General features: G+C 34.9%; 1 protein-coding gene across 2 annotated transcripts in view; it reads left to right on the forward strand.

Moving 5' to 3' along the window:
* Window positions 1–25,454, forward strand: part of PTPRQ (protein tyrosine phosphatase receptor type Q) — a 194,101-nt gene that overhangs the window by 137,373 nt on the left and 31,274 nt on the right. For both annotated transcript variants that reach the window (XM_045082935.1, XM_045082936.1), the window contains exons 31-35: window positions 682–840; window positions 1,389–1,611; window positions 3,391–3,464; window positions 13,282–13,381; window positions 16,132–16,260. In XM_045082935.1, the coding sequence (XP_044938870.1) occupies window positions 682–840; window positions 1,389–1,611; window positions 3,391–3,464; window positions 13,282–13,381; window positions 16,132–16,260 (685 nt within the window). The remainder of the gene's footprint in view (window positions 1–681; window positions 841–1,388; window positions 1,612–3,390; window positions 3,465–13,281; window positions 13,382–16,131; window positions 16,261–25,454) is intronic.

Genomic DNA, 25,454 nt, shown 5'->3' on the forward strand with positions numbered 1-25,454 from the left:
ATGTCACACCCTGATATATAACATAATCATTAAAAAGAATGAGTTAGCCCCTGCTTGGTGACATAGAAAGACTTATATAAGTCATACATAAGTGAAGAAAGCAATATGTGGAGTGATTATAATACATGATATAGTCCCATTTAAAAAAATCAAAAGTGAGAATAATCTATCATGTATGACTTTATCTATTTTATATGGTTATGTGAACATGGAGAAAAATATGGGGGATATCATCCATATGTTTGGCGTGGATAAACTGTGGGAGGGATGTTGGTATGACTAGAATAGAAATTGATGAATCAGCTAAAGGAAGTAAAAGAAGAAAAAAACCACTAAAATATTGTATGATTTAATGCACTTATAAAAATTATATGAATGGGAACATAAATAATTTGATTTTTTTTAATATGTGAAGAGGACTCAGATGGGTAAAAATCACACCTGAGCCCTATTATCTCAAGCAATTATGAAATACATAATTTTAAAAAAAGAAATACATAATTAAAACTTCAGGAGATAATAATTGCTAACCATCTGTTATATTCAAACAAAACTCTGTTTCATTTGTCATTTGTCATCATTTTATATATAAATTGCCTGCATGAAATGAGAATTTAAAATTTTTTCTTCTCTTTAGAAACAAAAAAATCAATTGCAGTGGTATTTCTTCTTTGTTTAAAGCTCCAGCACGACCAAAAACCAAACCAACCCCTATTTATGATGCCACAGGAAAACTTCTTGTGACTTCAACAACAATTACAATCAGAATGCCAATATGTTACTACAATGATGATCATGGACCAATCAAAAATGTACAAGTGCTTGTAACAGAAGCAGGAGGTATCATCAACTGTTAACTTATCTTGTTAAATTAGAGTATGAATTGTTGAATGCTAAAGAAATTTCAGTAATTAGTAATATAAGGTTGATTACCTGTTATCACACAACTTTTGAGCTTAATACTATCAATATTATCATTAATTATACTAATCATTAATGTACACCTAAATTACTTGACAAAATTAAGAAAAGGCATAGTTAAAATATGTGATCTATTTATTCCATATACTGACTGGATTGCTTGATTTTGGCAAGATGGAGTTTTGATAGCTTCTTTGGAGGTATGAACAGGAGAGTTACCCTTGACTGAGAGAGGTTCTTTCAGTCTCTGAGAAGTTATCCTCCACAATAAAGCCTCAGTCATGTGGAATGGAAAAAGATAGGGTTCCCTGTTTATCCAGGTAGATCAGCTGAATCATCCCTTGTGGTTCACAGAGTGACGGATGTTGCATCCAGATTTTCCTCATGCAATTATAGAAATGCTCTTCAGAAATGTGAAAATACTTTCATATATTACTTGTTATTTTATCCTTTTTTTCTGAAAATAGCTCAGCATGATGGAAATGTAACAAAGTGGTATGATGCATATTTTAATAAACCAAGGCCATATTTTACAAATGAAGGCTTTCCTAATCCTCCATGTACGGAAGGAAAGACAAAGTTCAGTGGCAATGAAGAAATCTACATCATTGGCGCTGATAATGCGTGCATGATTCCTGGCAATGAAGACAGAGTTTGCAATGGACCTCTGAAACCAAAAAAGCAATACTTGTAAGTATAGTTGAAACTTACGAATGCATTGTGGCAGCAAGCAAGTCGACGTCTTTTATTCATCCATCTACCCATCTTTTTGTGTTTCCAATAAGCACATAATGTATCATGACCTGCTATGTGGTGAAGATCAATAAGATATTGTCCTTACATTCCCTAAAGGTACAGTTCTGTAGGGAAAGCAAGCAAGCTTAGAAGTAATTATGACTTGATATGGTAAGTGACATAACAACAATATGAAAAACATGTAATTGGAGAACATGGATAGGAGAACTGAATTCTTTCTGTAAAAGATAATATGACTAACATAATATTTTGTGCTCTTCACTCAGTATTTTGCAACACGTGCTAATGTACGGGTTTTTAGAAACACTATCCTAATCTTTTAGTTGATGACATCTTCAGTTTATCAGTCATAGCAGTAATTTTGTCCTCTTTGTACTACCAAGCCACTCAATTAGTGACTGAAATATTTATAATTCACTTTAGTATTTGTCATTTTGTAGATCATAATAATCTAGTGTATTAAATACTACTGCTGATATTCTGGTTTTATTAAATGTTTTGCTAAATTAATCACTTATCTCCTGTTAAATTGACTGTGTTTTGTCATTTTAAATTTTAAAATTTTTAAAATTTGTCAATTTTAATTTTAAATTATTTAATCTCCAAAATATAGTTTTTACTACTAAATTTGAAAAATGCAGCTAATTTCTTGTTTGCCTGATAGTTAAAGCATTATTAAATTCTTCATAAACATCCTAAGCCAAGTTAACATTAGAAAAACAGAAAGGTTAGACATTTGAAAAAATAGACTGTTGTATCATCAACTAATAAGTATAGTTACTTTGGTTACTAAGTCATTGCCTGAAATTTAATCATTATACATAGACAGTAATAAAATTACTTACTTATTTGTTTATTTAATACTTACTCAAATATTTAATATTTATTCAAAGTTTAATATTCAAATTTTATTTATTTACTATTCATTCAAATATTTTGATATTTATATTTATTCAAATATTTCATTTGAAATAAAATTTAATATTTATTCAAATATTTTTTATTTTGCATCTTTTTCCAACACAGACTCTTCACATAATCAATAAAATCATGAGAATTTGAGAAGGGTAGAGATTAAATTACAAACTGAAACTTATTAATATAAGTTGGTTTTGTACTTTAAAATGCTTAGATGTCTATCATTTTTAAATAAGGTAAATTTCAGTTATCTCTGAAAATGTTAGAATCACCCATTATGTAACCATTTTCTGTTTCTTATGTCATAAATGCATAGAAAGTGAAAATACTTCTGTGCACACAGAAAATTAAGAAGAATTTTTCTTACTTTGTTAACATGTGAACAAAATAATTCTGTATGACCATTCCAAATCACTGGTATTTTTAAAGGTAGTTGAGGTATAGCAGTTATTATACTTTGTATTTGTAGGTATGTTTGTGTAACACTGTTTCACAGACATGAAACAATTTCATCCAAATAAATCTATGAGGGATGTAATCTTCATCTGTTTAAACTGCTGACCTCACGAGTCTGGCCAAACTTAATTACTCTCTTATGTTCAGGATAATTATTCATCTCACATAAGGATAGGATATATTGTTCTGGATGGCAACTGATTTCCAAGTTTGCATCTTATAAATACATTTTCTCTTAAATTAAAAATGTGCATTTTTCATTGCAATTTGTTAAATTGTTCATAGAAAAAAGTCATATACCATGCAAATTGTTGGTTTTTAATTTTTTTTATTTCATAGATTTAAATTTAGAGCCACAAATATTATGGGACAATTTACTGATTCTGATTATTCTGATCCTGTTAAGACTTTAGGTAAGATATATTCTGTAATTTAATTCCATTGATAATCTCAGCATGGTAATCATAGTTGTAACATTCATTAGTAAATATATTAATCCATGACTGAATGTTCTCAATGTAAATTCATTTCAAGGTTAAGTAGCCTGACAAAGAAAAAAATAGTATTTGTGATATTTTTTTAAGTGATGGATGTTCCATCTATTCAAATCTGGACATCGATTTCAATATGGTGTTAGTTCTATGCTGATGTGTACTAGCATTATACTAAGCAAATGTTTACTTGGCTGTTTAATATATAATCTCATATGTAAAACATTTTTACTTAATAAAGAAAGGAAAAGGTTTATGGAAGTTTTCCTGAAATAATCTTAAAAACTAGAAACTTACCAGCTGTTTTAAAGTTTATTTTCTTTCTAATCAAGTCTTTCATGAGTTTTTATGATCTCTCCCCAATCAGGCTGAATAAAACAGAAGTACAGTTTAGTCCAATGCCAAGTGTTTTCCTCCACTTCCTCCCCACCCCCATCTTTACCATCATCATCATCATCTTCTAGACTCTTTGTGTGTAGTAACTAATGGACTCTTCACAACTGTCTTTTAATTGATACCAGTAGTTCTCAACCAGAGTGATTTTACTCTCCAGGGAATATGTAGCAATGTCTGTGGCCATTTTTGGTTGTCTGGTTGTCACAATTATGGGCCAAGCTACTGGTATTTAGTGGGTAGACGCCAGAGAGGCTGCTGAACATCCTGTATTGCCCTGGACAGTCTTTTCAGCAAAGAATTTAGTGCATAATGTCAATAGTGCCAAGATGGAGAGAAGCTTTTAGGTGCTGTTAGCTCCACTTTATAGATGAGGAAACCAAGGCCCAGATTAAGTAATTAAGTGGCTCAACCAGTATTCTAGCACAGATTCCATAACCATTACAAATAGAAAAATAAGACTTAGACCTGGATTCAAAACTTGACTCTGCCACTTGAGAAAATAATTTCTCTAAACCTCAGTTTCCTATTTAGAAAATGGTGATGAGAGTGTCCACTTGAAAGACTTAAATAAAATAGTGTATATAAAGATAGTAATATTTTATAGTTAGTAAAATTTTAAATACTTAATCACTTCTTTTTGGATAAGTTATAATCAAGGATTATAGAAATACACGGTTTTTTAGGAAAAATTATTTCCCTAGGATTTCTCCCTAATACATTGTAGCTTCCAATTTTCTCTGTATCAAGCTCTTACAATGTGTACCTTTGTGTGCCATTCAGATCCACAGTATAATGTGAGTTGCAACAGATTTCAGTGAGAGTTGTGGCTGGAAGAAGGTAGATTTTTCCATTATACTAAGTTAGAAATTCTCCTCTGGTTGAGGAAGTTTTAATTGTCTAAAAAGTCAGCTTCAGCAACCTCTACTTAGTTAAGGAAATTTTCAGTCTTGAAGAAATAGGGGGCTTTATGGTTGGCTACATAGATGTTTATAGAGGAATAACATGAATTTCTTTGCCTCAACTGTCTTATTCCATGAAATCAATAGTTTTGATTAATTAATTTTACCCAGTAATTCAATCATTTTACATTTGGCTGACTAGACTTGTGGTTTTGAAATGGTGTGGAGTATTTCATCATTTGATAGGTGAGTGGATCACACCCTGACACCACCACAGTGAACTAAATGTCTTGATGGCACCAACATCATTTCCTTTAGGTCAGAGCATTCAGAAACTATTACGACAACAAAAGGGTGATCCTGGTGTGTTTACCAATGGAAGATAAGAGACACAGACAAAGTGTCTGTGTTCATGTTCATGTATCTAACAGAGATGACATTTTGTAGGAACAGTGCTGAAGATGTTGCCTCGCTGTGTAGTTTTCTTGTGTGTTATGTCTCTCATAGATTGCTGGTTTCATGCAGATTATCGATGTGAAGATATGTTCAGTCAGTTCTCTGAGAGATGAAGTTAACAACACCCAGAGTAATAGGAATGAAAAAAGGGGAAAGACAAGCATGCGAAACCATGATGTTCAAGGATGTGATTTCTCACATTCTATCAAATAGGTTCTCTCTGGCTGAGGGTGGACCTCAACTAGTACTTTGGCTGCAGGTGGTTTCAAGGTGCTCCTCGGTGATGCTCTTCTTTTTCTTCCTTTCTCTCGCCACCAATTCAGTGGAATAAAATAATTCTAGAAGGTAGCAGAAATATGCCATGAGTTCTCTCATTCCTTCTTTGAAATCATGACTATCCCCACCCCAGTCATCCAGGTACTAATGTCTGTGTGCCCTGGTAATAACAGAGGTCTAAAGGGGATGCAAGATGTGGAACAAAGAGCAGAGCAGAGGATCTGGTCAAAATCAGTGAAGGAAGCACTGGTGAAATGTAGATTCAACATATAAGGTAGAAAGTCATTGGGTTGGGTAGTTACAAGGAACGGTCCCGTACATCTGTGATCTAATTTTTCAGAATTTGTACATTATTTGTAGACCAGGGACATAAGAGAAGCTGTTCAGGCTCCTCCTTTAAGTTTCCTCAATGGATTTTCTTCTGATAAACAATGGCTTTGTATTAGGCTTCTGCCCTATAATCTTACTCTGGATTGATCACATGAGTTCTGCTATCAAGATAGTCATTTAAAGTTAGTGAAACCATGACAGGCAGGAGTGGAGAAAATGGTTAGGAGTGCCACCCTGAGTGGTGGTGAAATGAAATGTGTACTTTGGGAATATGGAGTGGACCACTGGAGCAGAATTCCTCAGTGTCTGGAAACGTAGCCCAGTCATCTGGCTGGTTAATGGACTTACTACCATCAATTTCTGTCCTCATATTACACCTGACTATTAGATCTTACAGTTCTGTGGATATCAGATTCAGCTTGATGGGTCAAGCACCAAAGAGTACCCTCCAAAAATGGCCATGATCCATGATTTGACATTAATAAAAGACCATGGACTTACAAGAGTTTGGTGGGGGGTGGTGAGGAATTGCCAATGAAGACGTAGTAGGACTCAAAAAGGAAATAAACATAAATATTTCTACATTGGTCAGTGATAAGAATGGTTTCATGGCAGTGAAAATGGGAGCAAGCAAATAGGGAGCAAACAGTGCATTGATGCAACACTCCGGTATCATCAGAATATTACAATGGATGTTCAAGTCCTTGTTTATCTCAAATATGTCATGTATTAGGATGAGTGATACCATTTGCAACAGACTAGAGGCTCCCAACATTCCTAACAAGCCTGCTGAGAAGTTATGTGTGTATGTGATCTCAGACTTGAGTGAAAGAAGTGAGGATCCCATCTAGGTCTTCAAACCACCCGTGGATACACATTCCTTCACTGGTATTTAGCATAGCACAGGCAGTGAGCTCCAAGCAAAGTAAAATCAGGATTTAAGTCTTTGCAAGACTGTCTTTTTAAGTTAATATAGAGTATACATTTCCAAGACAGACCATTTTGACAGTGGTTGGGCGTCTTATGAATACTATTATTTGGAAGTTAAAATTAGGGGTAAAAGAATCACTGTAGACTGATCAACTAAAAGATTTAAGTTTATTGAAAAGGGCTAACAAAAACACAAGTAAAAGGGGACCAGGCAGGGCTTTGCTGAATAAGTATGAGTATGTGGAAGAGGAGTTTGCGTTTAGGGTAATCTTTATGGCCTGTAGGAATAAACAGGGGAAATGACATATGCCATTATTTTAATCCTAAAAAATACCTACAATTTATTTGATTTTGTTTTCACTCAGAATGAGCATTAGCATTTTTACTAGCAAAACTCATAAGGATTGTCTTAAACTCTTCTTAAAAATCCTCGTTAGGCACATCAGTTTATGGAAACTGCTCATCGGCAATGTTTTGATTACAAGGTTTAATTATAGAGGATTCCTGTGATTTGAAAACCAGACACTGCTTTCTGCACCTTTCCGGGCTTCATTAAAGTGGAGCAAGATGAAACCTTAAACCCCATGGCAAAGGCACTCTGTGATTGTTTTCTTTTGTCATAACACTTCTCATTTAATTACTATGCTAACAATGAGAAGTTCCAAAATGCTCACTTAGAAGCAGAAGTAGGGAGTCGCTATGTATTTTTTTTGCAGCAAAAGGATCACTTGCTTCCAAGACACCAGACAAATGAGGAAAGTTTTATGATGTTAACGAGGCAGTGGTAATGTGGTGCTGAACCTCATAAACTTTGGAGTCAGACAGGGATATTTCAAGCAGTATGGGCATATATTGAATTTATGTAGCCTTGGGTTCATTACTTTAACAAATTAATTTCTGAAATCTTATTTCCAAAATGAAAATAATAGTACCCACCTCATCAGCTAACTGGAAGGGCAAATCAGATGAATGAATGATGAATAAATATGAAATGTTTATTAATTAAGATAATCATTGATTTGCCAAGGCTTTTATGAATATTTTTTTATATAACTACACATCCTCTTCACAACCCTATTAACAAAATCCCCTATTTATAGGTATCCTCAATTTATTGCTAAGAAATCTGAAGGTGGGTCTTTAAAGCAACTTGCCTGAGGCTACAGAGCTGGGACAGGGTAGCCCCAGCTTTTAGAGCCAGGCAGCCTGACTCAGGTCAGCTCTGTGCTTGTAACCACTAGACGCATTGCTTGGAAATTGCTATGTGTCTGAGTCCATTGCAGTTGCCCTGCTCCTAGGGATGTTTCTGCTCCCACAGACTTACTGTCCTTGTGTACCATTTTCTCCTCGCAACATTCTTAATTACATTCAGCTGTTTTTTTTAAATCATCTTTTTCTCCTAGCTTTTTGAGATTAGGATTCACACATGAGTATGCTTTACTTTTGCACAAAAAGATACAAAAATTCCTTTTTTTTTTTTTTTTTAAACAAGGAGTGTTTCTTTACACCCTGGAAACCACTACTTATTGTCTACTTTTAATATTTTGCCAAACTGATGCATGAAAATATGTCCAGGGTATTTTATTTTATTTATTTTTAAATATTCTCTTTATTTATCTGAGAGAGAGAGAGAGAGAGAACATGAATGGGGGAAGGGCAGAGGAAGAGGGCAGAGGTGGTAGAAGCAGGCTCCCTGCTGAGCAAGGAGGCCAATGCAGGGCTCGATCCCAGGACCACAGTATAATAACTAGAGCCAAAGGTAGATGCTTAACTGACTGAGCCACTCAGGTGCCCCTAGGGTGTTTTAACTTACATTTCTTCAATTATGAAATTGAGTGACTTTTAATAAATTCTTTGTGCAGTACATGAACATCTGGGATGAACAGTACTGTCCAAAAGAGAAGAGATCCTTAAACTTGAGTTCTGTTATAACAATTTGTTTTCTTTTAAGATTAATAATGATACTAGAAGATTTTTCACATGACATTCATCTATATCAAGAGCCAGATGTGTCCAATGAGCTTTATAATTCATTTAATTCAGCTTCCGCTTAGAGTTAGAAAACTGGCTTATAGCAGATCTATCACCTGAAGTGAAATAATAATAATTTCAATCAAAAAACACTTATGAAAAATTAGTGCTTTATAATTATGTTTGCTTAATTACAGCAGCACATTTTATCAGGCAAATAAAACACAATTTAATGTGACCTTTTTTAGGACTTTAAGTTTGGTCAGGAAATGACTTCTGCTTATTACAGAGAGAATCATGTTGATATTTTCAAGTGAAAGAATTCCATGTCATATGGAAGGATTTGGAGAAGTGACTTCATTTCAGACAGTAATGCTCTGTGGGTATATGCATAGCAGTGAATCAGAATTTGTGCTCAACAGTCATGGTACACTTTGTCCTTTCCTACTAGTACATTTGTAATACATGTGCCCAAAAGGATTACATACTGTTTATTAATACATTGTATGTCATTTCCTCACTTCACTTGGCTAGTGCTTTGAAACTGTAATCTAATCTGAAACATTTTTTTGTGGTCTATGAAATCATTTTTTTCCCCACTGGGTTCGAAGGTCCAATGATTAAGTATTACCTAATAAAGAGGATTCTTTATTCATCTTCATGTATTTCCTTTCCCATAAACATCCAATTAGAGTCAGCATATGAAAATTCTTAAAACAAGCCATTCACATGTTAACATATAAAAAAGAGGGTATCTAAAATACTGTATGAGCTAGGTGCTGCTTTCCAGTCTCCTAACTTAGCTGGAGATTCTAGATGTCCATGAAACTCTGGAAACAGTTTTTAAGAGTCAGTATTCATTTGAATCCACCAGGCAAAATAGCCACAGGAACCCTTTCCTATTGTTAACATTTCATAAGCACCAAGCCAGGGGGAAAAAATTAAAACACCAATTCTTGCCTGTTACATAGTTAGTTAACCCATTTTATTTTGTCACTTAACTTTAATACTTTTTACAGGACAATTTTAAATGATAACTCGTGTAACTTAAAAATGGTTATAATTGTAATAGTTGTTTCTAAGTAAATGATAAATATCTTGCATTTCTTATTTGTTTCAATGTTTGATCTTTAACCTGAAAATTTTTAGTGTCTATTTCAAAACTAATATTTATATTAATTAGTAAATTTAGCAAATTTACTAATGAATGTTCGATTTATTGAGCATTTATTATGTATCTGGTATTATTCTCAGAACTGGGAATATAGTTTTGAATAAAACAAAGACTCCTGTCCTCAGGGAGCTTTACACTCTGGGCAATGAACAATGAGGACTATAAATAATAAATGTATTGTAAGATATATTAAAGTGTGATAAGAGCAGTAGAGAAAAGAAAAAGTAGAATGGAGTACAGTTGAGGTAGAAGGCAGAAGGCAGAAGTGAGAAAGTTGGAGCTTTCAGTTTTAAATAGAATGATGTCTTAGTCTGCTTAGGCTAGACTAAGCATAACAAAATGCCATAGGCTGTATAGCTTAAACAACAGAAATCTTGCTCACAGTTCAGGATGCTAGGAGTCCAAGAACCAAGTTCCAGTCATTTTGTTGTGTGGTCAGGGCTCTCTTACTGGCTGACAGAAGATCTCCTTCTTACTGCGTTCTCATGGGGTCTTTCCTCAGTCTCTGCACATAGAGGGAGAGAGATACCTTTCTGGTGTCTCTTGTTATAAGAACACTAAGTCTATTGGATTAGGGCGCAACCCTTATGACTTCATTTAATGTTAGTGACTTCCTAACTCCAAATACAGTCAGACTGAGGGGTTAGGGTTTCAACATATGAATTTTGGAAGAACACATATATTTGATCCATTCAGGCTTCATTGAGGTGATCTTTGAGCAAACCCTCAAAGGTTATGAAATGGCTACTCAGACAGTATACAAGGGGGAATACTTTTCCAAGCACTGGAAGAAGCTGGTGCAAATGCCCCATGACCTGATATGTTCCAAGAACAACAAGGGGGCCAGTCTGGCTCCAGCAGAGCGAGAAAGGTAGAGATTAAAAGAGAAGTCAGAGAGATAACAGGGAGTCAAAGAGTTAATGAGGGACCAGATCTCAGAGGCCATTGGAAGGACTTTGGCTTCTCCCTGTGAGAGATGAGGAGGATTTTAATTAGAAAGGTAATGTTATAAAAAGGATTGCTCTTCCTGCTGTATTGAAAATAAATGGGAAGAGCACAAGGGTGAATCCAAGACTTGTTAGGTATCTATACAATAATTTGTGCAAAGCAGGGTGGTGGCCTGGCTCAGGATCCTGGCAGCAGAGGGGATGAGAAATGAATGCAGCTTACACAAAGTTTTGAATAGTATAATGAAACCCTAAATCCTTACTAATTAAATGTAATAGTTTTTAACATTTTATTACACTTGTTTTATTTACACATTTGTTCCTTTATTTCTGAAGTATTTTAAAGTAAATCACACAGGGGTGCCCAGGTGCTTCAGTCATTAAGCCTCTGCCTTGGGCTCCGGTCATGATCCCAGGATCCTGGGATCAATCCCCCGCATTGGGCTCCCTGCTTAGCGGGGAGCCTGCTTCTCTCTCTCCCACTCCCGCTGCTTGTGTTCCCTCTCTCGTTGTGTCTCTATCTGTCAGATAAATAAATATAAATCTAAAGGAAGGAAGGAAGGAAGGGAGAAAGGGAGAAACAAAAGAAAAGAAAAGAGAGAGAGAGAGAGGGAGGAAAGAAGGAAATCACACAATGCATTATGTTCCACTATTTAGTATGTTTCTTTAATAAGAACATTTCTATTGTCACAGTTAAATAAAATTAATGATAAATAAAATCCTTAATATATAATATTCTACATATTTTCAAATCATCTTCTGTTTTTTTCTTCATAATATGTCTGAATCAGGACCCCAGTAAGAGGTCCATTTATTATTTTTTGTTGTTGTGTCTCTCAATCTCTTTTCTTCTTCCTCTTTTTTCCCCTATGCCATAGATTCATTTAGGCAACCACATGAGTTGTTCTATGGGTGGTCCCATATTCTGATTGTTTGTTTTCTCTAGGGATGATTTAATTTTCATTCCTTCCTCTACTTTCTTAAAATTAGAAATAAGATCTAAAGGTTTGAATATTCACAATTAACATTTTTGGCAAGGCTATTTTGCAGGTGTTGGCTGCCTAGATTAAATTACCTCTCATCAAGAGGCATATAATATCTGGTTGTCACATTTCAATGATGTTAAAATTGATCAGTGGGTTTAGTTATAGTGACAGCATGATCCTACATTGGCAAGTTGGGTTTTTCCCCCTTGTTATAACCAACAAATAATCTGTAGGATGAAAGTTTAGTGTCCTGTTAATATCCAATTCCTTTCAACCTACCTCCTAATCATTAAGGATGGATTTATGATTGTTACCTAAATCACTTACTTTATTAGGAGTGAAAAACTAATTTCTAATTGTATTATTCCTTCTGCACTTACTAAATGGAACTCTCCTCTCAGAAGATCTTTATTGCCTTATGTAGGACTATTTTTTTTTTAATTCATGAAATATAGTTCATATGAGAAAGTTAGGAAAAAATGCCTACTTTTTTCCCTTTAATTGCTTACTTTTAAAATAAGGAAATGGTAGTCTGGCTATAAGCACGATTTACAGATTAAAAGTTGGTGTATTTTTTTTATTTCTCTTTCAATGAATAATATTAGAACTTGTAGATTTTTATATATTGAATCTGTTTCCACCAATTCCAGTTTTTATTCATCATAAAATTTGAATTGTTCTCTCTTTAACCAGTGGAAACTTCTGTAAGATGATCTTTAGTTCTTTCTGTATCATTAGTCTTTTTGATAGCTTCTTGGCTGTCTGGCCCCACTAGATGTCCCAAATTCCTTTTGTTTGCTTATCACACTTTGATTTCTATCTCTCCAAGTTTCCTTAGTTTCTTTTAATGAAAAGTGTATGTATTTTGAAGATGGAGGCACCAGAATTTCCTAGGATATTGTCAATGTGTTCTACGAGAGAAAAAGAGTCAAATATGACTTCAGAGTTTTTGGACTGAGTAACTAGATCAGTGAAGTTACCATCCACTAAGAGGTAGAAAGATGCAGTTGAAATGAAGGAGTTACAGGAGTTCAATCTAGATACTGATTTTGAAATTTTAATTACATTTCTAAGTAAAGATATATAGTAGGCAAGTTCGATAGATAGCAATTACGTTGTCATCATCCTATGTTGAAAATTAAAACCACAAGACTGCAGGGGCTCACTAAGGTCGTGAGTTTAGATAGAAAAAAAGAAGAGGTCCAAGGTCTGAGACCCAGATTTAGAAAACCTAGGAGAAGAAGGAGAACAAACATATATGTTTACCTTATTAGCATTCTTGAGAAACATTCCAAGAAAATATTTTTCTGTGTTTTGAGACCCCAGTAGTATTTCAGAATAATAATCACTAATAATGTTCTACTTCCTCTTCAGGTGAAGGACTTTCTGAAAGAACTGTAGAAATTATACTTTCCGTCACTTTGTGTATCCTTTCAATCATTCTTCTTGGGACAGCTATTTTTGCATTTGCAAGGTAAGATTTATTTGTACTCACTTCCCTAAGCTGCGTTATGGACATTATTCAGTCATTTCCAATCAGGAGACAAAAGCCACAATACTCATTTGAATGGGGAATATTTAATTTAAAAAATTGCTAACTAGTTGAAATAGTTAACTACTATAGGTGATAAAAGAACTCTCATGGGGCGCCTGGGTGGCTCAGTGGGTTAAAGCCTCTGCCTTCGGCTTGGGTCATGATCCCAGTGTCCTGGGATCGAGCCACACATCTGGCTCTCTGCTCGGCAGGGAGCCTGCTTCCCTTCCTCTCTCTCTGCCTGCCTCTCTGCCTACTTGTGATCTCTGTCTGTCAAATAAATAAATAAAATCTTAAAAATTAAAAAAAAAAAAAAAAAAGAACTCTCAAGGGTCCAGAAGTAACAAATCCTACAAAACGGCTGCTCTCTGAAGGCTGAGTAAGAATGGACAATAAAGGAACTAAGAATTAGAAGTCTCACTCCAAAGTTTGACATAGAATGTCTACGACAGGCACATACAGCCTGTCACCTAGCAGCAACCCGCAAGCAAAGAAAATGTCAGAGGGAAGAGCCTCTGAGCTGTTGTGGGAAGCTAACTGTCATGAATGGAAGATAGGCAGACTTGAATTGGTCTGTAGAAACAGCCCATCTTGCTGAATAGTGTGGGGGGTGCTGAGCTACCAGAATCATTCACCAGTGAATACAACTGGCAAAGGGAAGTATTATAGAGTCTAGCTCCAGTATCACAAAGCAAGGCGAAGAAGGCTGGGTTTAAAATTAAGAGACAATAAAGTGAAACCACAAAAGCTGAAGATGCTGGGATTTCTGCATTTTTAAAATAACTTATAACTCTGATAGGTTTAATGAAAAATATTTTAATTAGGTCTAAATCTTAAAGTTTATACAGAAGAGATCATTTTTACAATCAGGACAACACTTGGAAGACGTCCAACTTCCTTACATGGTGGACCCCTTTTTCCTGTTTATTTTACCAACAAGTCTCTACTGCATTTTCCAAGGGTCCCTTTAAACTTCTTTTTTTTTTTTTTTTTTTAAGATTTTATCTATTTATTTGACAAAGAGAGAGATCACAAGTAGGCAGAGAGGTAGGGGGGGGAGCAGGCTCCCTGCTGAGCAGAGAGCCCAATGTGGGGCTCGATCCCAGGACCCTGAGATCATGACCTGAGCTGAAGGCAGTGGCCCAACCCACCGAGCCACCCAGGTGTCCCGAAGGGTCCCTTTAAATTCCCAGTATCAGTCTCCTAATTCTTGCTGTTTACAGGGCCTCAGGGGAAATCTTAGTTGCGGTCCTAAAATCTGGCTTCATAAAATAGTTTTTGAGCTAAAGGGACCTTATATTTGCAAAAATAACCATGACACTAATTTCCTAAGTAGCTCGATAGGCTGTTTTTATTCTATCTGGAGAAGGTGGTCCCATATTCCGTATGCCATGCATCCTCTCTTTCACCATTAATCTCTTAAATCATCATTTTGATGGATAATTTGAGGAGCTCTTGAAACAAATATTTTTCTTTTGCTACATACTGTTTTCAGATTCAGCCAGGAGATGGTGAGGGAATGTCATTATTCTAGACACTTTTAGAGATGGATTGTGTAAGATATCTTCCTTGTCCTGAGGGGTATGCTTTGGCCATATTCATATTGTTTCCTTGCTCTAAAAACTTTTCTGACTTTTCGTCTCCTTATAGGATGAACTCCTTATGTGGGCAAGAAATACTTCCCTCTTATTCCCTACTACCTCCTGATACACTTCTCTTCAGCCAAATGGGTCTGTTCTCACCTGAACATTCCTAAGGTTTTTATACAACTCTGCTTTTATCAGTCAGCCAGAATTGTGCTTCTTCCTCCTTCTTATTCTGGAACACTCAAATTAGATCTCACTTTTTTACTTCCTGTCAATACTAATAGTTGTCTTATGAATTGGGATTGGGATTTTTTTTTCTTTTTATTGCTTTTGCTACATTTAGATCTTACTTCTCAACTAAACTATAATGTTCTTGAGAATAGGCACCATATTTTATACTTTCTATTCCATCCTGAATATACAACTGATATTACATAATAAGTGTTTGAAATGTAAAAGATTAGCTAATATCACTTTGTAATGACCATTCTATGTCATAGAAAAATAAACATGTAAAGGGCTTAAAATGAAAGGACTTGGATTTGATTCTCAAATTCAGGTGACTTTTATTTTTGAACCTGACTTTTCTGAATGTAAATAAAGATAACATTATAAGCTGCACAATATCTTTATAAAAAGCCAATGGGACAATTCAAAACATATTTCTATACATTTTCATGACTGTAGATGTGCCATTGTCTTTTAACACTGGTGCTGATAGCAATGAGCAGGTTCCACTTCGGTTTATTTTCTCTTTATGACAAAGCTAGAGACAGCTAGAGGGAGGAAAAACAAGCTCACAGCATCAGTTTCATTTGCACTGTGGTTTAAAATTTGCCAGTGGTCCAGGCCCCGATCAACAGATTCTCATTAAAATTTGAAACTACAACAAAGCACCCTGTTAAAGGAATATAGTAGAATTGGGTTTTATGAAATTAAAACAGGGGAAAGAAGTTGAGTAGCTAAAAATCTGCACCATATTCAGAGACATGACCCCAACAAAGAAAATACTGGATGGCTATCTTTCCTTAAAAAGAAAATGAAACTTAATTTCATATGCTTTCTATGGTATTTCCTTTTCGGACTTTACCACACTTATTTTAGAATTCGACAGAAGCAGAAAGAAGGTGGCACATACTCTCCTCAAGATGCAGAAATTATTGACACCAAATTCAAGCTGGATCAGCTCATCACTGTGGCAGACCTGGAACTGAAGGACGAGAGATTAACGCGGTGAGCACACTCCTCTTGGCGAACAGTGGTTCAGAGGGCCTGGAGCCATGACCCTATTCTGACCTATGCTTGTTGGAAGTGTTTGTGGGGCTCCTATTTACACAGGGCATAGAGATCTTCTTTCAAAGGGTGACCTCCATCTTCTGCACACTTCTCACTGGTGTTCGGAGAATCACTTAATCTTCCTCATGCTTTGGGTTCAATATGAACCTCGGACTATAATGTTCAAGCAAGTTTTTTTTTTTTCCTGAGACAAATATTTTTACACATTAAACTTTTAAAATTATGTTTAATAATTCACTTCATGTGATCGATTTCTTTTATATTGGATTTTCTGGAAATGTCCATATTTTTAATTACAAGTTTAATTAAATTTGTGATGACTTGATATTGTTTTATCACTTTTATAAAAGCCTGATAGCTCTTTATTTTAGTATGAAATTATGTTAAAAATGTAACTTGTGTATTAACACTTTATTTTTTAAATTGCTTAATATTTAAAAATGAAATACAAAGTAAAAATTACCTTTGGAAGGAAAAGTGTGTCATCAGTATGTACTAGAAATAGTAAAGGTGCTTAATTTTAAAGAGAAAGTATTTTAAGGCCTTTTGAGATTATTATAAATCATTCAAAATGTTGGCACATTTGAAAAATTTGTCTATTAAGATAATTCATCAAATCCTTAATAAAAACTGTCATCAGGCCATTATAACAAGTTTAGATTCTTATAAGATCCAGTATTTTGTGATGATTATAAGCACATGACAGTTTTTACAAAGTACACGAACAACTCTGCTAGGCTTTAAAAAAATTATTAACTCCAGAAATAGGCCGTGAAAGTTCTTGAACTTAAAAAGGAATTGTTTATAGTTGTCATTTAGCAAAGCTGGTCTTTACCTAAGAGAGTGACTTTGAAAAAAATATCTAATATGTGTTACAGAGGGAAGTGTCATCCAGTAAGCAGGGGCCTTCCAAATACTGCAAAATGAAAGTTATCCGGTGTTATCATAAATTAAAAGGGTCATCCTGCAGATTAAAAGGAAATCTTTTCTGCTGTCCCCCTGTGGGCCAACTGAACTTCTGTAGCACCCTCCCAGCTCCCTTTCTCAGTGTTCAGGCCACCACCACAGACCTGGAGTCTCAGCGTCTTCTAACACCCAAAAGTACAAGGGATAACACATCAGATCTCTCAGTACAATTATTTTTAGTTGTTTGAACAATTTATTTGGATCTGTTCTTACTGAAATGGAAACTTCTAAGTGTCCAAACACTTTTATGGCAATTTTTTAAAAGAAGCTTTATTGATCCCCCCAAAGTCCTCAGTTAAGTAGATCTTTAGGAGAGAGAAAAGACTTAATAAAGTGAAAAAAGCTAGTCTGTATTAAAGTGCTCGTTATTGAGGAGGTTATCATTCTAGGCAGGCTGTGGTGAGGTTAGATTCCTTAAGCTCTGTGTGTTTTCACAGTTTGCTCTTTCCTATACTTCTGAACATGGCCATTGTCTGAAAACTGGAAGCTTTTTTTTTTTTTTTTTTTTTTAACAATGACTGTCATGGCAGCTAATGGAAACAGTGGATAAGGATTGCATGGATTGTTTATTATTGGTTTTTTATGAATCAGGGGCTGCCTATTTCTCCTAATTATTTATTTTCTCAACTCCTAATTATTTATTTTCTTGCTTCCAAGTTTATTTATGTATATATGGATTTATTTGTAAAATGATGTAGAAGTGTCTTTCAAGTATATTTCAAATAATATTTATTTATTTTTGCACATAGATCTTTAGTACATATTACCCCCAAAATTGTAAAGTTGGAAATTTTAGCATCTATGCTTTTTACTTTCTCATTTTTGTTATGATTCCAGCATTCATGACTGTGAAATATCCTTATTTGTAATTCTGGTGCCTCATAAGACTATGCTTTGCCTGATTATTATAGAAATGTATTAAAGTAACTATCAAGTAGTTTGAGTACTAGCTTCATTACAGAGATCTGTCTCCAGATTTACTATTTTTGGAAGGTTTTTCATGTTAATAAGGTCAGTAATACAGTAGAAAATAAGCCTAGAAGAAATGGTAACTAATGGATCCATAATTAGTCATGTGCACACACATGAGGAGCCGTCTTTCAGTGAAGCTTAAAGCCCTTCACATGTCTTGAGGTGCTGGAAGATCTAAATCTATTAGAAGTCATATAGGTCATGAGAATAAACCACAGAGACTGATAGTAGATTCTGAGAGTAAAGAATCAGGGAGTTAAAAAAAAAAAAAAAAAGAATCAGGGACTTTGACTTAGTTTCTAAATTTTGAATAACTTATGTCATAAGTCTTTGTTATTTGCAGGAAAGAACTTGGGTAATTTCTTTTAAATCTACCCCAATGAATCTTGGAACACTGCATCGAATACTAATGATGTATTTTATGGTTACTAACATAACATAATTAAAATAAAATAAAATAAAACTGAGATACAGCACTAAAAAATATCCCACTAACATATATGCTCTTTCTACCTGAGGCTTACATATGTTCTTTTCCTTCTAACCTGCCCACTTTCTTCATGCTAATGGACTAGCAGTTTTCCTCAGTTGTCCTATATCTTGACATGTCCATAAGAGAAATGATAAAAGAAAAATATCTAATCAATACCTAAAATACTAATTTTAGGGTGTTACCTAGTTGACAAAAGTCATTATGAGGCTTGTACTAAATCCTGTCAAGGACTTGGAATTTTATAGTTAAGAAAGTATTCATTTTATGACATGTGCCTATATATTTATTTACATGTTAAGATTCATCCTGTAAATTTTGTGTGTCACCTCTCATTAATTATAAATTACCTGTTTCACAAAGGATCTGAAGAAGAATTCTCTTACATTGTACTTTTTCTTCCTGAAGAACAAAACTCAAAGGAAGATTTAGTACTCTAGAAAAAAAAACAAAAAACAAAAACAATTTAGTACTCTGGAACTCCATGAGAACATTCAGGATAGGCCAAAATAATGTTTTCAATTTCTATTTGGAATGATAATTATATCATTTCCTTATGCACATTTTATATTTAAGTTTAGACAATGCACAATATATTTCTTAGGAAGGGTTGAGCTCATCTCTTCCAAATTCACCTGATTAGAAAATGACCCTTGGGGCTGTTATTTGATAAACAAACAAAAACAGCCACCTAGACCAAGGAAGTGAGAAAGGTTTCTCAGAGGGAATATTGGCAAGATCAGCATGCACTCAGGTGTAACAGACCTGTCTCTTCAAGCTGCTGAGACCAGCTGGCCCTATGGGTTGCTTTAACTAATTTAACTGCAACACAAACTACCTTTCCAAGAGAGTTATAACACTTAAAATTAAATAACCTAACAGAAAGTTCACAAGTTAAATATTCTATTTGCAAAAAAATGTTTATTTTTCACTGTTTCCTTACCAGGCTTAATTAAGTTATAGTAGGTTCTGGGTCTCCCTCTTCCTCTCTGCTCCCCCATCCCCCTTACTGGCCATGGTGACTAAATCGGGAAAAAAACAAAACAAAACACAGTAGAATAACATTAATCATGTTACTAATCTAATTACTTGACACTCAACTTCTTCCAAGCCTCAATTTCCCCACCCAAATTTTGTGCATTATTCCATATTAATTCTCTTACCTATTTTAAGAACGTACTAGTGCATTAATTAAAATCCTCAACAAAATAAAGGGAGCAATTGAATTGCTCTTTTGAGAGTATCTTTCTTTCTTCAAAAACTTTAGAAGTTTGCATATTGAATTGCGTTTTCAGAAAACTCTTATAAACTCTAAATCAGCATACATTGGGAATTATTATTATTATTTGCAAACTTTAAAAAATTAAAAATCACCCCAATCTCCCTTCGCATAGAGGGCTTGTTAACATAATAATTGCTACTGTTTTTGAGCAATTACTATGTGTTAATTCTATGTGTAATGATCCCACGTAACCCTTTCAATCCTTGGTGGTAGATACTTTTTTCCCCATTCTGCAGTTGAAAAAACGAAAGATACTTAGAGAATTTAAGTAACTGACCAGGTAAATAGGACAGCCACGATGCTAGCCTGGGTGTGTTGAATTCAGAGGTAACAAGATACGCTTGCCCCTCTGTGTGCTTGTGTATGTGTAACTTGGAAGCGTATTAGATGAGATCAATATAACCCTTCTTAAAGACATGACCCCATGGGATCCTTCTTCAAGCAGCTTTCCCTATGCTGAGAAATGATTCTGCTTTTTTTGAATTCTTTGTTCTTTAGTTATATGGGACAAAGGAGTGATGGCATTTTAGTATAGGCTCAAACTTGCAGAAACCGAAAGATCTTTAGTAGTACAAGTCTTACTGTACCTTCAGTAAGAATGCATGATATGTGATACATGTGATATATCACATCACATGTATGTGATACATGTGATACATGAAATTCTGTGTAAAATTGTTGGTATTTCAATTGCCATCAACTCTGACAGGCTCGAGCTATGAATTTTTACTTCTCTCTTAAACTATTTTGCAAACAACAACAAAAATACATGAATCCAGATAAGAAGTATCTGACAAATCTGTGAATTCCAGAGAAGTGTCCTGAAGTAGGATGATTTAATTAATTTAATGCTCATGTTCTTGTAGTAGCAAAAGATAATTCAGTGTGTTTGTGTACTAAATACATAATGAATCTCTACTTCCAGATATTCTTCATTTTTCTTTAGACGCAAGGAGATTTTTGTCATCCAGTAAGTTACTGTGGTGATGCAGAGCTCTGCTGTGATTGTTTTCATCTTGTCAGGTGGTGTGCTCTATATTTTTAAATGCACTATATTGAGCGTTTCGTGGTTTAACATGCTATTTTTTTCCAAGCCAAAAGGGAAAAAAAAAAAAAAGCCCAAGCCCTATGCTTTCTACTTACAATATGTCCTCTATAATTTGCATGCTATTGATATGGTAAAGTTAACCTTATCAAAATGCACATTGACTCATAATGTGCATGTCGTAAGAATTTGCTGTGTTCTCATGTTGTGTTAGCTTTGATAGTAAAATAAGTATCCACCTCGATTCCTTCACATGCATCTTGTCTTATTATTACCACTATACAAAGCTGAGTTTTCCTTCTGACAGATCGAGTCTGGGCCCACACTTCACACAAGCTCATTTCAGCTACCACAGGTGGTAATCTGTAAGGACCAGGATGATGAAATTTCCCGTTCTGTACCTCTGGGGCATACACAGAGTGTCACAGTTCATAGTATCTGCACTTCTGCACTAATCAATGGGTAGCTAGCTGTGCACGCTTTCAGGCACTCCTCTGATGCTCGGAAATGCCATTTATATGCTAGCACAAAAATTGCCTTATGGCTTCTGAAGGTAGCATAACAAAATGTCAGCATTACCGGTGACCCCAGCAACAGATTGAATGCCCCAGAGATAATCAGTTTCTTCATGCAAAGAATATGAATGGAGGCAAAGAACAAAAATGCGTTTGATTTTAAAACCCCACATCTATGACAGAGAAATCAGTCTCCATGAGCCACAAGGCTGGATGGGGCCAAGATCCCTGACACTCTCATTGATCACGGATAATGCTCAGCATGATTAAAACAGTGGAAGCCAGGACTCTTTCTACTCTAATCATATTTAGCATTTCGGAATCATAGGTTACCTTGTTTTACTTCCTATTAACTAATTGCCAAGTTTCCATTGACAGAATTAAAATGGTTTTATAAAAATACATTTTCCTCAAAGGACCTGCTTGATCAGATTCAGTTGTCAAAGTGAGACTGTTGAGCTGAAGGTTTAAGTGATCACATCACACATAAAATATCCATTTCCAACCAGCCCTCAAAGCTGACCTCTCAGGACTCCAGACTCACAAGGGGTCTGGTAGAGCAGCTCTGCCAAGTAACTTTCTTCATCATCATTAAACAGAATTCTTTTACTTTTTATTTTTTTCTTTTTTTTTTTTTTTTACCTTATGCCATTAATGCCTCAAAAAAAAAAATACTTCTATTTTTACCTCATGTTTTTCCTCGAGCACCACATTTTCTCCCTTAGAATCAGTTAGTAGTGTCCTATTTAGTTAGAGCTCTTACTCTGATAGAGCTTAACTTAATGGTTTGGATTCATCAGAACCTTTATAGAACCCACCTGCCCATAAATCCTATTTGCTAAGGTAGATGTAGTCTTCTTCCAAATTTAGTTTTTTGAGGTTACCTTCTAACACCTAACTGAGGAACTTTAGGGCTAACTTGCCTTACTAGCTAATAGTTCAGGCTCCAAGCACTCCTTTTTTAGATGATACCGTGTCATCTGTGTCCTCTTCACTGTGGTCTCACTGAGAGCCTGTGCCCCTCTCTTCACATAGCTGTCAGCAGTTTTTCCAGCTTCTCTTTCTACTCCTTCTGCCCTCTTGCCTAAGGTAGCTAAGCTTGTGGCCCTGGCCGTAATTGAGAATATGTGGCTGACAAAATAAAACATCTGTCAGGAATTTGTTTTCCAATGTGCTAATGTGGAGAGGCTTAGTAATAATGCAAATTCAACTCTTGCCACCTTGGGAATCTTTTCTCAGCTCTTTGACATCAGCAAGAATATTGCTTTTCCTTATCGATCTAAAAGTCCCTTTTACCTCTATTGGGTAAAAGAAGTATCAGTGGGCATCTGCCAGGTGCCAAGCACTGTTCTGGGCCCTGGAAATGCCGTGATGAAAACAGAAGGGGCATTGACTCCAAAGAGCTGCCCTTCAAAGGGCTAAGCTTTTAAATCTATTTGTCTTTACAGATATGAGGAGATATACTGAGAAAATACTTAGATAGCACTTACTAATTGACTGTTTTCTAACTGAATAATTTATATTACTTATTGAGATGTTCACCTTAGAAGGTGAAGTCTGAGTCAGCTATTCTGTTCCAGCCATTAGGATAATGTTTTCTAACTTTATTAACAGTTTTATTGAGGAATAACTGACATTCGTCACTGTATAAGTTTAAGGTGTAGAGCATAATGGTTTGATTTACATATACTGTGAAGTAATTACCACAGTAGGTTCAGTTAATAAACTTTTTTTTCATATAAATACAATAAAAAAAAGAATGAAGAAAAAAAATGGAAAAAAATCTTCTCCTCATGATGAAAATTCTTAGGGTCTCTTTTCCTTACATCTTTCAAATATACCATACAGCCATGTTGGCCACGGCCATTGCGTTGTACGTTACATCCCTAGTACTTATTTAGTTTAATACTGGACGTTGTACCTTTTACCCACCTTCCTCCAATACTCCCTCCCTCTGTCCTCTGAGTCTTATAACCACAAAGTTGATTTCTTTCTCTATGAATTTGTGTTTGTTTGTGTTTTAGATTCCACATATAAGTAATATCATAAGTATTTGTTCTTTTCTGTATGACTTATTTCACTTAGCATAGTACCTTCAAGCCTATCCATGTTGTTGCAAGTGGTAGGTTTTCCTCTTTTTGTGGCCAAAGGAATTCCTCTGTGTACAAATGCCACAACTTCTTTATCGATTTCGCCACTGATGGAGGCTTGGGTTCCTTCCATTTCTTGGCTGTGGTAAATAATGTTCCCATAAACATGGAGATGCAGATGTCTTTTTGAGTTAGTGTTTTCCTTTCCTGTGAATATATTCCTAGAAGTAGATTTGGTAGATCATCTGGTAGTTTTTTTAACTTGATGAGGATTGGTTAGGATAATATTTAAATTTATATTAGGGACTCCAGAAAAATCATTGGCAATTTGATAAAAGAATGAAGAAAGATCTGAAAATGGGGTACCTGGGTGGCTCAGTCAGTGAAGCGGCTGTCTTCAGCTCAGGTCATGATCCAGGGATCCTGAGATCAAGCCCCTCATTGGGCTCCCTGCTCAGTGGGGATCCTGCTTCTCCCACTCTCTGCAGGTCTCCCTGCCTGTACTCTCTCACTCTCTCCCTGTCAAATAAATAAATAAATAAAGTCTTTTTTTAAAAAAGAAAGAAAGATCTGAAATAATACCATTCTAAAGCCTAGAACAAATAAAAAGAATAGGAAAGAACAAAACTGAAGACATCTTTGAATGCATTATAGTTAGTGCTGAGGATAAGTAATAGGATATCATTATAGAAGTAGATGTAAATGTCAGAGGAATTAATGACTTGATTGAAATATAGAAATTAAAAATTCATACTCAATCTTTTATAGCACTTGGAAGGATTAATTAATGTTTTACCAGAAAGATAGATTCTTAACAAATTTTTATTTGAATCCGAAGTACATGTCAGTGTGCCAAATACAGATTTTTAATCAATGCAATAAAGTTTGATGTTCTTTTCTTTTTACCTGACTTAAGTAGAAAACACAAAGTTTCTCAGTTTGTCCTATGCCACTGGTAATGCTGATTTAAGCTGCTCATCTATAGGGTATCATCCATGGCTCTCTATTTGGACGATATTTTAATTCCCTATAGATTTCAACTAATTGACCTTGAGGGAAAGCTGAGTCTCTGTGACAATATGGTCTTCAATCACCACTGCCAACATAAATAAATGGTTCCTCTCTGGATCTATCAAGAGTAATCTGAGTGGAATTTAAGTTTTTGATAGACTTTTAAAAAATGAGCCCAGACATGAAATAATACCCTTTTCAACAAAAGGGAATCAGATTTAAGACAGCTAAGATTCATGTAATAAAAAGTGTTTAGCCCTTTCTGTTGAACGTGGTTGGTTATCTTACTGAAATCTGGACAATTCCCAAATTGATTTATATAATAATGAACTGAATTTGATTTGACAGTATCATTCACCATTGTAAGTGAATAAAATATCAGGCTAAAATGCTCTTCATGTAACAATCTGTTTTTAAAAATGGTAATAAAAAGTTTTCTATTTGAGTTTCTTTGAGTGTTTTCATAGATCACTTAATTTGAAAATAGCACTCCTAAAATAACATTGTTGACCTTCATGCACATTAATTTCTGTGTGGTTTTTTTTTTTTATACTTATCTAACCAAACAGTTTTTCCTAAAAGAATTTAATTTCCTCATCAGTAAAAGTCAATGCTTTTTTTTGTATTATGCCCCACCTTCTTTTCTAATTCCCTGTCTAACTTGTCTAAGTTAATTTTTTTCCTATTTAAAAACAAAACTTTAAAACTATAATAAAATTTAGAATGAAGCCAATTCCTTTTTTAAAAAGATTTATTTAGT

The sequence above is a fragment of the Mustela putorius genome, unplaced genomic scaffold (assembly GCF_011764305.1).
Source record: "Mustela putorius furo isolate JIRA1106 unplaced genomic scaffold, ASM1176430v1.1 tig00000640_pilon_pilon_pilon, whole genome shotgun sequence".
In the NCBI taxonomy this organism is placed as follows: domain Eukaryota; kingdom Metazoa; phylum Chordata; class Mammalia; order Carnivora; family Mustelidae; genus Mustela; species Mustela putorius.